Below are 17,240 nucleotides of genomic sequence, written 5' to 3' on the forward strand. Positions count from 1 at the left end.
CAAACATCTATCAGTCACCAATTGGTGACGTTTCTACTTGCACCTGGTTATTGGTTTATGGGATTTTTTCATTTAATTGCATTTTATATGAGGATGTTTGAATACAGTATGTCTATACAATTTTATGGATCATTTTAGCGCTGCACCCTGCTTTATTCTGACTATTATATGGTGCCTTTTGGTGTTCAGCTGCTGTTTCCTTCCTTTTAACTCATTTTAATTTAATCTTATAATTTTACTCTAGCGCTCACTTATTCTGTGATTTACTAAAAAAAATTATAATTTTTGGTTATAAACTAATTTGGGTTATTTTTTTTTATACTAAAAAGATAATTGAATAAATGTTGGCTAATATTTATGAAAAAAGATTATTTGCAAAATTTTATATGAAAAACACTTTTCAAAATTTTGGGACTTTTTCATTTAGATAGCAAAAACAATAAAAATCTCAGTGGTGAATAAATATCACCAAAATAAAGCTTTATCTGGCTCCAAAAAAATTCTAAAAATGTAATATGGGTAGTGTTGCATGACCGCGCAATTGTCATTCACAGTGTGATAGCACTGAAAGCCTGGCCTGGACAGAAAGGGGGTGAAAGTGTCCAGACTTGAAGTGGTTAACGTCGTTTTAAATGCAGACTGCGGTAGTGCTGCAAAATGGAGTGTAGCTGGTGATATCAGCTTCCCTGTGTATATTAGGCTCCTAGTGGCGAGCATACTGCATGTGACTTTACCAAAGAATATCCCATTATGTCATTATTAGTCTTCAGCCGCTGCTTCCCAATGCAATGCATGAATGACTCCTACGACAGAGAACAAGTCCACACACACGGAGCAACCGCTGCCAACAGGCGCCCTGAACGGCAACTGCCACACACACTGCATCCAAGCTCTCCCCGCCCACTCCGTCTGCGCTTTGCTATTGGCTGGACGCCGCACAGACGATTGGCGGAGAGGGCAGTTGGGTTCGGCTAGGTGTGGCGGGGAGACGGTTTGAAGGTGACTCCGCCCAGCTTCCGGGTGTCTGCTTCTCATCCGTTGTCGTGCTGTGTTCTTGTTACCAGGTCTTCATCCTGTGTGTGGCCAGGTAGGAGCAGATCCACAGCGGTGAGCGTCTCTCTGAGGCTGCTACGTCTAGTATTTATGAACCCAGTCATAGCCTTACCGGACTTGGTTACTACTGCTGTAATCTGCGTCACCGGTCCGCTTTGGGAATTGTAGTCATTTAGCTGGTGCGTTGTATTTTATTTATTTATGTCAGGTACTTATATAGTGCAGTCAATTTACACAGCGCTGTACATATATATGGTACATTCACATCAGTCCCTAACCCTCAAGGGGCATACAATCTACTGTCCTTAACTTACATCCTTACAGGGGCGGACTGACCATTTGGAAACTCAGGCACTGCCCGGGGTCAGTAGGGGGCCCCATGATCCCCTATTGCCCAGGGGCCCCAATGAGTTGCCAGTCCGCCCCTGCATCCATACATACACATACCAGGGACAATTTAGACAGGAGCCAATTCACCTACCAGCATGTCTTTGTAGTGTGGGAGGAAACCGGAGTACCTGGAGGAAACCTACGCAGGCACAGGGAGAACATGCAAACTCCAGGCAGGTGGTGCTGTGGTTGGGATTCAAACCAACGACCGAGTACTGCCAGTCGGAAGTGCTAACCATTTAGCCACTGTGCTGCCCATTGTATTGGTTATAAAAGTAGAGATCTGAGGGAAGGGAGCTGGCAGTAATAAAATGGAGGTATGGATGAAATCACAAACGATATGTATGATGCAGACTGTCCGCAGTGTTTGTGTACCGGAGCCCCCTGTGTGTTACTATTATAGATCTTATACGCCCTTATATAGCACTGTCTATGTACCTGCTCATCCGGCCAGTAGATCTGGTACCTTTCCAGTTACTGTCACAGACCAAGCTGTCCAGCAAAAATCACAGGCCGACTTTACGGCTCCATTCACATCTGAGCGTAGCGTTTTTGGTGCATTTTTTTTTTTGCATGTTTTCAGGCGGTTTTTTAATTTTGGCATTTATTTATTAGCCAATAGAGAAAAATATCATCTGTTAACATAATTTGTTGCTAAGTTCTTTTTTTTTTTAGTTTTTCCATCAGCAGTTTTTATTATACAGTATTTATATAGCGCCAACGGTTTGCTCAGCGCTGTACATTATAATGGGAGACAGTACATGACAGTACAGTAACAATACAATACACGAGGGGTTCGAGGGCCCTGCTCCTTGGAGCTTATTATTATAATAAAAAGAAACTTCTAAACCCTAACAAAATACATTATTAATAATGTGAATAAATGTAAAATAAATACACAAATATAAATCATAAATATTTGTAATAGTAAATTAGTATATTAATAATAATTATCCCATAACCTTAACCCCAAAACCTAAAAAAGTAATAAAATAACAATTATTAATGTATTTTTATGTTCGGGGGTTTATTATTGTTGCTATTATTATTTATAATGTAATTTTTTTAAGGTTAGGGGTTAATTATTTATGATTTATTAATCATGATTTTTTTATTTATGTGTATTTATTTTGCATTTATTCATATACCGTTCCAATTTTTTATTTTACTTTTTTTTTTTTTTCATTTTGAGCAGAAAATCGCACAAAACATGCACAAACGCGTCAGTCGTGCGTTTCTATTCCTTTCTATGGGAATAAAAATGTGCACATCTGCCAAAATCTGTGTTTTGCTTCAGGCCACTTGGAGTGGAGATTTGAACCATCTCCATAGAGTAATATTGATTTTTTTTTTCCCCCCTTGAGCGTTGTGGAGCGTCGAGCTTCGCTCTACAAAACGCTCAGGTGTGAATGAAGCCTACAGGTGGGGCAGTAAAAAGAGACAGTTGAGTTTTTTTTTTTTTTAAACTGACGAGCTTCAGGTTAACACAGCCAGTAGCCACACACTGCCACATTATTATTATTATACAGGATTTATATAGCACCAACAGTTTGCTCAGTGCTTTACAATATAACGGGAGACAATACAGCAACAATACAGTTCAATACAAGAGGGATAGGAGGGCCTGATCCTGGGAGCTCACAATCTAATATGGAGCGGCAACATTTTTTCCACAAGTTCAGCTGGCAGTACCACCACATGACCTATTCAAGTGAATTGAGCTGTGCAACTGTGTGTAATAGTCGTGGTTGCATTGTGGCTGGCTTACAATGGTTAACACTGGTATTGAAGAAGCCTTTGAGACACCTTTCAAATACCGCTGGAAAGCAAAACACAGTGGATTACTTTTCATAGGGGCGGCAATGATGGTAAACAAGGTCATACAGGGTTAGGACAAACAATATTACAGTAGTGGGGGTATTAACAAGAGTTTTTACTCATATGGCATAAGGCGGAAGTATACTTCCTTCCCTCGCTTCTATACCAGTGCTGATACTTTGACTGGTCTCTTTCCAGGTACGAGATCTTTGACCAATTTTGATTGTCTGGTCCAGAATAATATAACTCCTGATGCGTGCACAAGAGAGTTCTCTCATTCCAGTACTGAGGTATGTATTTTAAGGGCCACTTCACACTACATGTGTTTCAGTTGCTTTTTTTCTGCGTCCATAATGCACAGAAAGTAGGTTACATGGCTGTCAATGTCATGGATCACATCAGTGCTTGCAGTTCCGGTTGCAGAAAAAAAAAGTAGAACAGGGTGCATTTTTCCTGCACAGAACTGTACTGGAACGCAGTAAAACACACCAAAAATGCACTGGAATGCACCAAGACGCACTGGAATGCACATGTCCCCATTCAGATTGAAGAAAAAGGGTGGGAAACACACCGGAATGCATCAAAAAATACACCGGAACACGCCAAAAGTGCACATGTGGAAACACATCTGGACTGCATTTCTATGGTGTGAACAGCGCCTAAGAGCTGATTCAAACGTGCAGTGCGGATTTAGGGTCAGTTCACACTACATGTGTTTCAGTGTGCTTTTTTTTATTTTCTGCATCAAAAACGCACAGAAAGTAGGTTATATGGTTGTCAGTGTTCACATCCGTGCTTGCAGTTACCATGCTTTCCGGTTGCAGAAAAAAAAGTAGAACAGGCTGCATTTTTTCCTGCACAAAACTGTACTAGAAGGCTGTAAAACGCACTTAAAGGCAGATGACCCTATTAGGGAAAAAAATGAACTGGAACATGCCAAAAAAGCGCATGCAGAAACACATCTAGCACACATCTGCAGTGCTTTTTTATTGTGTGAACCGGCCCTGAAGCTTAGGTTTTACAGGTAATCGATACAGTAGTTGTTCAGCAGTTCATGTCAGGTTCAGGACAGCATCAGCTCAGGATTTTATCCTGTTCACACATGTGTGGTTTAGAAACGGTTCCCATAGAAGTCGATAGCCTGTAATCCTCACCTGAACCTGAAGGCATTGCTCAGAAATCATACATGACTTATGACTGTTTTTGAAACTGCACCACCAGTGCAACGGATATATGTGAACAGGCACCATAGGAAGCAATGTTTTATTCACATGTCATGCAGATTGGATGCAGTTCATACCGCATCTAATCCGCATATATGTGAACTGGCACAAAGGCAAAACTAAAGTCCACAATACTTACCTGTGCTTCAGTGGTCCAACGTCACTCCTGGGCATGTGCAGGAGTTCTGCTGATTGTAAACTGCTCTGTGTATGCGCAGCTCCGTTTACATTCCAGGGATCACTGTGTACATTTTCAATAAGCCTGCGGCTTATTTGATTGCTGAAGAGATATGGCGTGTCTGTTCTTCAATTAAACGCCTGCTTGCAGTTTTTGTTTGGTTTTTTTTGCCTTTCTGCTTTAAGCTGCCGATGTGCAGCTCAATTTCTGTTTTAAAGAGGATTGAAGAACTATTAGTAAATAAAACATTTCTCCTCCCCATTGGAGATCCTCGGTAATTACTAGGCACCAGCGAGTAATTACTGGCTGGGACCCACGCGCCCCCTACCCGGAAATGCAAAATCACGTATATATATATATGTGTGTGTGTGTGTGTGTGTGTGTGTGTGTGTATATATATATATATGTGATTTTGCACACCCATGTCACCCTCTGGCAGTATTTCTGCTATAGGGCAGTCGGGAAATGGTTAATACAGTGACAGTGTATATTTTTAGCACTGATCACTGTATTGGTGTCACTGGTTCCCACAATGTCAGATTGTCCACTGCAATATCGCAATCCCGCTATAAGTCGCTGACTGCCGCCATTACTAGTATGAAAAAAAATCCAGTATATATACCATAGTTTATAGATGCTATAACTTCTGCACAAACCAATCAATATACACCTATTGGGATTTTTGTTAAAAAAAAATGTCGCAGAATAGATATTGGCCTAAATTTTATGAAGCAAATATATTTTTTAAATGTATTTACTGGATATGTTTTATAGCAAATTAAAATATTTTTTTTTCTATATTGTTGTTTTTTTTTGTTTTTTTTTGTTTATAGCTCAAAAAAATAAAAAACCAGGGGGTGATCAAATACCACCAAAAGAAAGTTCTATTTGTGGGTAAAAAAATGACCTAAATTTCATGTCATTTATGTACAGCGTTGCTTGTCCTCGCAAATGTCAGTAACGCAGCGCCGTATAGCAAAAAATGGCCTAGTCATGAAGGGGCGTAAATCTTCTCGAGGGCAAATAGCTAATGACTCCCCCATGCATCTAAAACCACAGCACAGGGGAATTGCAGGAAAATCGTATGGTGCAAAAGCACTACGCGATTACCCAGCTACTGCGTTTTCAGAATGCTGCAGGAACATTTTTCCTGCATAAAATGCAGACAAAGCAGCCCATTCAAATGTGCCAATGTGGCCTGCTGCACTCGCCAAACTTGATGCATATTCAATTTTTGGTTAAATAAAGAGGCTGCTTTAGCACAACACTTTTTAACACATAATATAATTGCACCAAAGTGGACTAACGTGGTGCAAATAGACCCTTTAAAATGGAACAAAAATAGGTACCTGTAATAAATGCAAAAAATAAAAGCTGCAAGCACACAGGCACTTTGACATAGAATAATGCAATTTCTCTCCTGCAATAAAATGAACCTATTGTCTGCTTATAGTCCTCTGCAGAATGTACATGAGCAGCTATGTGTACATTTCCAGCACAGTGTCTGTGCCGGGATGAATGACTCAATGCGCAGGAGTGATGTCACCCTGCATTGGCCAGTCAAGGTGGCCAAAGACTAGCACCTGGAAGATGCCGGTGAGCGTTGGACCATTGGGACATAGGTGGATGTTCTTTGCCTTAAATTCTGCTTTAAAGGCTAAGTTCACATTTACTAACATGTTACACCCATCTTCAGGGTGACCTGCAGCTGTCTCAGCCTCTCAGTGGTCCGCTGAGAGCCTGAGTTAGCTGCTCTTGCCCCCTCCACAGCCCAGTGCTCCATTGAGTGCTGGAGGTGCAGAGCAGAGAGCCAGTGACTGACAGCCATGGCTCTCTGCTCACTGAAGACTGTTCTGAGTGATCAGTGGTGCTTGTTCACTCCGTTTTTCTGTGTAGATCCAGTGGTGGACAGCTGCAGCATCACATCAATGCTGTAGCAATCTAGGTGAGTATGTGAATTATTTATTTTTTCTTTTTAACCCATACTTCTGTTTTAAAAATGTTCTCACATAATGTAATGGAGTTGCATTCTGTTTTGATATTCTAGTTGCATGTAACACTATGGAAACTGTAGGATTCCAGCAGCCAAGCAGGATGGGTAAGCGAAAACTGCAATGTGTTTACAGATGGCACTCACTGGTAACTTTCTGGGTTTTTCACTATATGCTCTCTGTTACAGCAACAGCAGTACATCCAGTTGGAAGTTCTTACACAGATTGGCAGACTCCTCAGATATCAGGAAAATCTCTTAGTCGGATGGCTTTTCCACATGGGATAAGAAAAGGGGTTGATGTCTCCAAAGAAATACCTTGCAATGAAAACATAGAAGGTGAGGTTGTGTTGTCAGAGCCAGTAATGATCAGGCATATGCCTTACCTGCTTTTTCCTTGGCTGACCCTTGAGCTGGAGTGTCAGAGGTCAACTGAACTCAGTTGCCTTGCCTGTCACTTGCCAGACCCCAAACTCAAAAGGGTAGTTGGTGTATGAGGTATGAATCTTAAGCTGACCATACACTGAGCATGTGGATAGCCCCATTTGGTGGAAGTCAATTACTTGAACAGACACGTTGGAAATTTTTTCTTGATCAGCGGGCGCGGCCAATCGGTGTACTGATAGCTGTCAGAGTATGATGTCCCACAGGAGGGGGGGATTCCTCATTGGTTTTTGTACAAGCCCAGTTCCACAAAAGTTGGAACGCTGCGTAAAATCCACAGAGAATAAATCAAATGTTTAAACTGAGAAAATTATGTACTATTTTAAGAAATAAATAAGATAATTTTGAAATTGGTGGCAGCAACACATCTCAAAGTTGGGACAGGGCAACAAAAAGCTAGCAAAGTAAGTGGCTGGAAGAACATTTTTTTTTTAAACTGGGTTCATTGGCAACAGGTCAGAAACATGGTTGTTTATATAAAGGGCATCTTAGAGAGTCAGATTATCTCAGAAGTAAAGATGTACAGAGGTTCACCAATCTGTGAAAAGCTGCATCTAAAAATTGTAGAACAATGCCAGAATAATTTTCCTCAACATATCATTAACGTATCCTCTTCTACAGTTCGTATTATCGAAAGATTCCAAGAAACTAAAGAAATCTCTGCACAAGGGACAAGGCAAACTGCAATATTGGATGCATGTTCTTTCAGGCCCTTAGACGGCACTATATTAAAAAAAAGAATAGGCACGATTCTATGATGGACATCACTTCATGAACTCAGGAATACTGTCTGTGAACACAGTTCACTATGCCACCCAAAAATGCAAGTCCAAGCTCTATCATGCAAAGAAGAAACCATATATACACATGATCCATAAACGTTACTCTCTTCTCTTGGCCAAAGCTCATTTAAAATGGCCTGTTGCAAAGTGGAAAACTGTTCTGTGGTCAGACAAATTGAAATTTGACGTTCTTTTTGGCACCATGTCCTCCAGACTAAAGGGAAGAGGGACCTTCCAGCTTATCAGCGCTCAGTTCAAAAGCCTGCATCTCTGATGGTGTAAGGGTGCATTATTGCGGATAGAATGGGCAGCTTGCACATCTAGAGAGGCACCATCCATGCTGAAAGATCATCCAGGTTTTAGAGCAACATATGCTCCCATCCAGACATCTTATTTTCAGGGAATGCCTTGCTTATTTCAGCAGGACAGTAGTGAACTGCATACTGTACCTATGACAACAGCATGGCTTCGTTATAGTCAGGGTGCTCATCCCCTCCTGCCACTTGTAAACGCGATCCAGCGGACACGGGCCGCGCTCTCAAGAGCGCAGCCTTTGTCTCCAGTAAGTGCAGACGCGGGAAATCTCGTTCCCGCGCCGCACTCGCCGGGGGGGGGGGGCGGGGAGTCGGGCGGCGTCAAGCCTGTGGCCCTGTCCCAAAATCTCCCTGCTGGAGGTCACCCCTCTCCTGGCAGCATGGCCCGGAGAGGCGTGAATTTCGCCGCAGGGGGTTATTTTCCTCCTGCTGGCTGTGCCCGGTGGGAGGCAGATGACTGTGGCATGGTGAGGAAAGTAACACTTCTCATCCTGTGTGGCTTCAAAGGGCCGTGACAGGATGAGAAGGGGGGAAGGAAGGTGCCACACAGGGCACAGGCACTAGGAGAGGGGTTGGGGGCAGCTCTGCAGGCGCATTGTGACAGATGTCTTTTTAATTAAATAACGGTTTTAGTTATAAACTCCTTAAAATGTAACTAAAGGCAAAGCTTTTTTTTTTTTAGTTTTGGATAGCATTGAGCTGGATTAGAACACCTGACAGTTTTTATTATGGACTGTGTCCCTGGAAATTAACTTTCTCCATTTGACTCCAGAACACCAATAGAAGGGAAATCTTCCCATGGAGACATGGTTCTGGTGACACACCAGGTTTCCTTCAGTTTTGGAGGGATTTTCGCTTACTTACTGTTGGGACAGGAGGTAAAGAAAAAATCTCCCCAGTAGTACACAAGTGGCAAAAGAAAAAAAAAATGGCTGTTAATACCTGAAACTTTATTAGCCAACTATGATCTCCTGGAATAGCAGTGTTCAGAATGAGGAGGAGGAGCAGCAGTGACAATCAGCTTTCCATAGAGCTGGAAATAGAACATGCTCAGGACAGAAGATAGACCTCATTAATGTGCCATTTTTTTTCTTCATTGCACAAAAACTGTATGGAGAAGGGGTGATTGAGGAAGCAGAAATTACCCTAATCCCTAAGTTGCAGGGAGGAATATGAACAACTCCAGGGCTGTGTGATAGAACACCCTTTATATGCTTACTCAGCAGTTGACCGAGGAGCTAGTTTTTTGTAACTGGAATATGTACTGTTGACGGAGATGGCATATGCTGTCCTGCCCCATACAGAATGTAATTCAACTTTTACTGAACCGCACGACTCCTGGTGCCGCCCTGGTGGTTAATTTACACCACTGCCATGGCATTGTCGGACCAAACCCTGACCACAAACCTGTTCAACTGGTTCGTCCAATAATCCAGAGCAAGGCGTACTGCCCAAAGTTCCAAGATATTTATGGGCAGTATTTCCTTTGACCAAGTCCTCTGAACTGTAGCCACCTGCAAACCAGCCCCCCAACCGGAGAGACTGGCATCAGTGTTTACTATCTTCCATATAACGGGAAGGAAAATATTTCCCTTCTTCAGATTCCGAACAAGCCACCAATTCGGACTCTGCAATACCCCAGGGACAAAGACCTCCGGCAATCCAATGCTTGGACCTTCATGATCCAGAGAGATAGCATGTTCTACAAAACACTTGGAGTGGAACTACAGGTAGAAAACCACTTCAACATGGATACCATTTCTTCCTGCAGAGACATATTGAAAGTATCTTTTTATCTTTTGCCTCTTATGTTTTGCTTTAAACCAACTGCTGTCTGAGCTTTCTGAACATTTAAGGTATTCTGAGACTGCCACCTCAGCACCCCCTCCCCCCCCCCCCCCCCCAGTGTCCTCGGCAAACCCTAGGTGCTTTGTGAACACTCTAGGGGCTGTGGCCAGCCCAAAGGGCAGTGTCCCAAAACAAAAAAAATGGTAATTCTTTACTGTAAATAATAAACCCTTGATGAGCCTGGAAAAAAATTGGCCCTTGAAGATGTGCGTCATTGGTCATTGATGACTAGGGACACCCGAAATCTATCTCTTGCAGAAAAGCCACCACTGATCGTACTGATCCCATCCGAAACAGGAGGACGTTTAGACTTATACCGAGTACCCCGAGATCCAAGTACCTCATGTTAACGTTTGGTTTTGGGCCTGCAAACCTGTCGAGTGTCTCGAATCACCTCGGAGACTGCCCTGGCATCCTCTGCTCGAGATTCTTCTAAAAACACAGCCATCTCAGACTCTGGAGAGGAAAAGCTTACAACACCTGGAATTCCCAGGCAGTCTCCCCTCCAAGTACTAACCAGGGCTGAGCCTGCTTAGCTTCCGAGTTCAGACAAGATCAGGCACGTTCAGGGTGATGTAGACGCAGTCCATTGCAGCTCCGCCACCAGGAATAGCTGCAATGCCAGACAAACACAGTTGCTCAGATGCACCTGTCACAGCTAACAGCTTTTCGAATGGATCTGATTGAAGTCCTTGATTCTCAACAGAACCGTTCCAGACATCTAAGTATGCTCTAAGAGCACATGCAGCACATCTGTAACCACCCACCTTACGAACACTGGGGAAAAAACAGAACTACCTGTGTGGGAGGGGTTATATAGGGCAGGACTTCCTATCTGATTCACCTATAGGCAGCATATACTGTAACCCACATAGTCATGAACAACCTGTATGGTGCTCTGTGATGTACGATATAAAAAAACGCAATCAACACATTTTTTTTATAATGGTCACAGAATACTGTGACATACTTGGTACATATGAGTAAAGTGAGTATATTAAATTGCTATAATTTTCTCTAAAATTCCAGGCTACCATATTATTCTGCAAGTTCTACTTTTGTTACTATAATAAAATTAATCTTGTGTGTGTGTTTTTGTATTTACTTTCAGATTTCTGCAATGCTAGTGGCAGTACCACTTTCCAGCCAATAAAAAGCCAGGTTACCATTCCCACAGCTCATGTTGTGCCTTCTACATTGGCAGCGTCCTCCAGTAATACACATATGCAAAACGGAGCCCCACTTTCTGCAGAAGCTGCTTTTTCTGTTTTCCCAACACTACCTACATTAGACCCTTCCACCGCAGATGACACCAGAAAGTTTGAAATGCCTAATATTGAACCTACACTGAACCAGTCGGGTCTATTGAACACTTTTTGCAGTGATATGAAATGTGAAATCCCTGCAGTAGCTCCTAGCACAATGGTTACGCATTACAAAGCTCTACCTGAGAGGAAAGAGACTGGAGGAGTTGAGCACATTAGCAGAGCTGGGTTCTCAGGAGCCACACATCAAGGATATGGGATAGATTCATTCAAACAGCATCCTGTGGGTGAATACAGTGCTTGGAGACAGCAACAAAATCAATATACAGACAATCTAAGAATGAACATGGAAAAACTACAGGTAACAAGATTTTTTTTTTTCCACTGATTGATATAACATGTCTGTATTAAAAAGGTATTGTAAGCTGTTAAAGCTGAACTTCAGGTCAAATGCTCCCTTACAGTGGAGCTGCTCTGAACTGCAAGGGTATAGCTGCTCATTTTAGGTCTAGGGGGCCACAACAAAATTAATTTTACTTAACTTGATCCTCCATTCCAGCAGGATCCCTTCAGACTCGAAAGAATGGTCCCTGCAGCATTCTCTTCACTATGCTCCAGGTTTCATAGGTCTTTTGACATCAATTCCAATGCAGAGCCCATAGCTTTGCACTGGATGTGAGGTTGCCGAGGGACAGTCAGCTGTCGCAAAACTGAGGTGAAGAGGGGAGCTCCTCCAGCTGGAGAAACAGAATCTGATACGTAAAGTTGCATTTTGTGCCCCCCCCGACCTAACAAACATTTGATCTTTGCAGTGCAGAAACATTTTTCCTTTCTTTGGAGATGTGTTATAACATGGACATTTTTATATTTCAGCTCATGAGAGATTACTCCACAAAGTTTATACATCCTGCAGCGATACACCAGAATATGAATGATTGGGAGAGGGTTATGAAGACCAGTGAAAGTAATCTGCTGGAAAAACAGATATTGTTGGAAAGGTGGGAAAATGGATGATGTCACAATCTGATCCAAACAAACTGATACATGAAACCTGGCGTTAGACTGTAAGATGTACTTGCTCCAATGTGTACTTGCTATTTGCCCTGTATAAACAGACCATGGGTTAACTTTAGAGATGAGCGAAGTATTCAAAAATTCGATTCGACTGATTCGGCGAATTCGTGGAAAAATTTCGATTCGAGTCGAATATATTCGCTGCGAATTTAACTTATAAAAGGGTGTTTCTAGGCTTCAGAGAGCCTTTATATTCGTGCAGAACACTGTACCTTTAATTTAAATGCCCTTGGAGTCTGCTGGGGAAGAGAAATAATACTGACCGTCAGTATGACATGCAGATGAGTGCCGTTGATCTTAGAATCACCGCACACTTCACTCATTTGGGCAGTCACGGGGCCAAAACCAGAGTGTGGAGCCACAGTGTGGCGGTGGAGGCAGCAGCAATGGGAGGCCATACAGCACCCTATGACAAAAATGGAAACCACCAGCAGTGTGAGGAGACCTGAAAGTGGCACATGGCAGAGTGTGGCGATGGAGACATCAGCAATGGGAGGCCGTACAGGGACCCATGACACACTCTGCACCTGGCAGCAGCATGAGGAGGCGGTACAGGGGCCCATGACAGATTACGGGCCTGGCAGCAGCATGAGGAGTCGGTACGGGGGCCCATGGCAGATTAGGGGCCTGGCAGCAGCTATGGGAGGCCCGTAATCTGCCAGCACCCTATGACAAAAAATGGAACACACCAGCAGTGTGAGGAGACCTGAAAGTGGCACATGGCAGAGTGTGGCGATGGAGACCGCAGCAATGGGAGGCCGTACAGGGACCCATGAGAGACTCTGGACTTGGCAGCAGCATGAGGAGGCGGTATAGGGGCCTGGCAGCAGCTATGGGAGGCCCGTAATCTGCCAGCACCCTATGACAAAAAATTGAACACACCAGCAGTGTGAGGAGACCTGAAAGTGGCACATGTTTGGGGCATGATTCATGGCGGATTTAGTCAGTTGTGTCAGGAACTGGTGGTTTGAAATCCAGACTAATCCACGCCTGATTCATTTTCACAAACGTCAGTCTCTCCACACTTTGGGTGGACAGTCGTGTCCTCCGCGGAGTTGCAATACCTCCTGCCGCACTAAACACGCGCTCCGATGCCACGCTACTGGCCGGGCATGACAGCCTTTCAAGGGCAAATTCAGCTAGTTGGGGCCAAAGGTCAAGTTTCGTTGCCCAGTAGTCAAGGGGATTGTCTACCTCGGTTGGCAGGGTGCTGTCCAAGTAGGCCTAAGCCTGTTGTTTGAGGTCCTGCTCCAGGTCCACCTGATGCTGCTGCTGCGGCTGGTTAGTAGTTTCCTCACTGCGCTGGTGAAGAAAGCTACTCATCATCGACTGCAGACTGAGGCAGCTGCTGCTGGTGGAGCTGCCACTGCTCCTACCACCCCACCCCTCCCCTGCTGCCATGGCAGCGGAACGCGAGCGCACAGGGCCCACAGTGTCTGAGGATGGACGTTGGCGCAGAAAGGCAGAGACCAGCTGACTACATAGGTGGTTTTTATAGTACGTTATTTTGGCCTCCCTCTCAGCAGGTGTGAAAAAGGCCACCATTTTTGAACGGTAGCGAGGGTCCAACAAGGTGGACAGCCAAAAGTCATCCCTCTGTCTGATGGTTATTATTCGGCTGTCGCTACGCAAGCAAGCGAGCATGCTATGGGCCATTTGTGCCAAGGAATGCGAGGGACTCCCTGCCTCCATCTCCACAGCATACTGCCACGGTGCGTCTGGGTCCTCTGTCTCCTCTTCCTCCTCCTCTACCAGATGCTCCTGCTCCTCCACTCCTGTCCGCTGAGTGGAAAAACCACCTATTTCACTCAATAATTCCTGAGCACCAATGTCCTCCTCTACCTCCTCCTCTTCTTCCTGTCCTGCCCCCACAGGGGTCATGTGGCGTTGAGATCTGTGCGCCACGTCTACCGCACCCTGACCAGCCATTGTTAACAGCATTTGTTCCAGGACGTGCAACAGAGGAATGACGTCGTTCATCCCATAGTCCTGCCGACTCACGAATAGCGTGGCCTCCTCAAAGGGCCTGAGCAAGCGCAGGTGTCACGCATGAGCTGCCAATGGCTGACATCTAAGTTACACAGGGAGTACCTTTATCCGCTTTTAACATCAGGAAATCTGTGATGGCCTTTCGCTGTTCGTAAAGGCGGTCTAACATATGTAGGCTTGAATTCCACCTTGTTGCAACGTCACAGCATGAGGAGTCGGTACGGGGGCCCATGGCAGATTACGGGCCTGGCAGCAGCAATGGGAGGCCCGTAATCTGCCAGCACCCTATGTCAAAAAATTGAACACACCAGCAGTGTGAGGAGACCTGAAAGTGGCACATGGCATGAGACACTGTGGACCTGGCAGCAGCATGAGGAGGCGGTATAGGGGCCCATGGCAGATTAGGGGCCTGGCAGCAGCTATGGGAGGCCCGTAATCTGCCAGCACCCTATGTCAAAAAATTGAACACACCAGCAGTGTGTGAGGAGACCTGAAAGTGGCACATGGCAGAGTGTGGCGATGGAGACAGCAGCAATGGGAGGCCGTACAGGGACCCATGACAGACTCTGGACTTGGCAGCAGCATGAGGAGGCGGTATAGGGGCCCATGGCAGATTAGGGGCCTGGCAGCAGCTATGGGAGGCCCGTAATCTGCCAGCACCCTATGTCAAAAAATTGAACACACCAGCAGTGTGAGGAGACCTGAAAGTGGCACATAGCATGAGACACTGTGGACCTGGCAGCAGCATGAGGAGGTGGTACAGGGGCCCATGGCAGATTAGGGGCCTGGCAGCAGCTATGGGAGGCCCGTAATCTGCCAGCACCCTATGTCAAAAAATTGAACACACCAGCAGTGTGTGAGGAGACCTGAAAGTGGCACATGGCAGAGTGTGGCGATGGAGACAGCAGCAATGGGAGGCCGTACAGGGACCCATGACAGACTCTGGACTTGGCAGCAGCATGAGGAGGCGGTATAGGGGCCCATGGCAGATTAGGGGCCTGGCAGCAGCTATAGGAGGCCTGTAATCTGCCAGCACCCTATGACAAAAAATTGAACACACCAGCAGTGTGAGGAGACGTGAAAGTGGCACATGGCATGAGACACTGTGGACCTGGCAGCAGCATGAGGAGGCGGTACAGGGGCCCATGGCAGATTATGGTCCTGGCAGCAGCTATGGGAGGCCCGTAATCTGCCAGCACCCTATGACAAAAAATGGAACACACCAGCAGTGTGAGGAGACGTGAAAGTGGCACATGGCAGGGGCATGATTCATGGCGGATTTAGTCAGTTGTGTCAGGAACTGGTGGTTTGAAATCCAGACTAATCCACGCCTGATTCATTTTCACAAACGTGAGTCTCTCCACACTTTGGGTGGACAGTCGTGTCCTCCGCGGAGTTACAATTCCTCCTGCCGCACTAAACACGCGCTCCGATGCCACGCTACTGGCCGGGCATGACAGCCTTTCAAGGGCAAATTCAGCTATTTGGGCCCAAAGGTCAAGTTTCGTTGCCCAGTAGTCAAGGGGATTGTCTACCTCGGTTGGCAGGGTGCTGTCCAAGTAGGCCCAAGCCTGTTGTTTGAGGTCCTGCTCCAGGTCCACCTGATGCTGCTGCTGTGGCTGGTTAGTAGTTTCCTCACTGCGCTGGTGAAGAAAGCTACTCATCATCGACTGCAGACTGAGGCAGCCGCTGCTGGTGGAGCTGCCACTGCTCCTACCACCCCACCCCTCCCCTGCTGCCATGGCAGCGGAACGCGAGCGCACAGGGCCCACAGTGTCTGAGGATGGACGTTGGCGCACAAAGGCAGAGACCAACTGACTACATAGGTGGTTTTTACAGTACGTTATTTTGGCCTCCCTCTCAGCAGGTGTGAAAAAGGCCACCATTTTTGAACGGTAGCGAGGGTCCAACAAGGTGGACAGCCAAAAGTCATCCCTCTGTCTGATGGTTATTATTCGGCTGTCGCTACGCAAGCAAGCGAGCATGCTATGGGCCATTTGTGCCAAGGAATGCGAGGGACTCCCTGCCTCCATCTCCGCAGCATACTGCCACGGTGCGTCTGGGTCCTCTGTCTCCTCCTCCTCCTCCTCTACCAGATGCTCCTGCTCCTCCACTCCTATCCGCTGAGTGGAAAAACCACCCATTTCACTCAATAATTCCTGAGCACAAATGTCCTCCTCTACCTCCTCCTCTTCTTCCTGTCCTGCCCCCACAGGGGTCATGTGGTGTTGAGATCTGTGCGCCACGTCTACCGCACCCTGACCAGCCATTGTTAACAGCATTTGTTCCAGGACGTGCAACAGAGGAATGACGTCGTTCATCCCATAGTCCTGCCGACTCACGAATAGCGTGGCCTCCTCAAAGGGCCTGAGCAAGCGGCAGGTGTCACGCATGAGCTGCCGATGGCTGACATCGAAGTTACACAGGGGAGTACCTTTATCCGCTTGTAACATCAGGAAATCGGTGATGGCCTTTCGCTGTTCGTAAAGGCGGTCTAACATGTGTAGGGTTGAATTCCACCTTGTTGCAACGTCGCAGATCAGGCGATGCTGTGGAATTCCGTTCTGCCGCTGCAGCTCAAGGAGGGTGTGCTTTGCGGTGTAGGAATGGCTGAAATGCATGCAAAGTTTACGTGACATTTTAAGGATGTCTTGCAGTGGGATGGTGGATTTTAGGAACTGCTTGACAACCAGATTGAACACGTGAGCCATGCATGGCGCATGGCACAACCTTCCTTGACGCAGAGCAGACACCATGTTCTTTCCGTTGTCGGTCAACATGGTTCCGATTTTCAGCTTGCGCGGAGACAGCCATCTGTCGATTTCTCTGTTCATTACACTGAGAAGTTCCTCCCCTGTGTGACTACGTTCGC

The 17,240-nt window shown here is 45.7% G+C and overlaps 1 protein-coding gene across 2 annotated transcripts in view; it reads left to right on the forward strand.

Moving 5' to 3' along the window:
• Nucleotides 1-976: 976 nt before the first annotated feature.
• The window catches only part of CEP85 (centrosomal protein 85), a 50,320-nt gene continuing 34,056 nt past the window's right edge, over nt 977-17,240 (forward strand). Inside the window, exons 1-6 of one of the 2 annotated variants that reach the window (XM_089686219.1) lie at nt 977-1,087; nt 3,460-3,551; nt 6,710-6,760; nt 6,842-6,991; nt 11,152-11,666; nt 12,179-12,303. In XM_089686219.1, the coding sequence (XP_089542345.1) occupies nt 6,724-6,760; nt 6,842-6,991; nt 11,152-11,666; nt 12,179-12,303 (827 nt within the window). In that variant the 5' untranslated portion in view covers nt 977-1,087; nt 3,460-3,551; nt 6,710-6,723. The other variant, XM_089686220.1, reaches the window with a different exon arrangement.

The sequence above is a fragment of the Staurois parvus genome, unplaced genomic scaffold (assembly GCF_062004578.1).
Source record: "Staurois parvus isolate SC_StPar_1 unplaced genomic scaffold, SC_StPar_1.0 ptg000394l, whole genome shotgun sequence".
NCBI lineage: Eukaryota > Metazoa > Chordata > Amphibia > Anura > Ranidae > Staurois > Staurois parvus.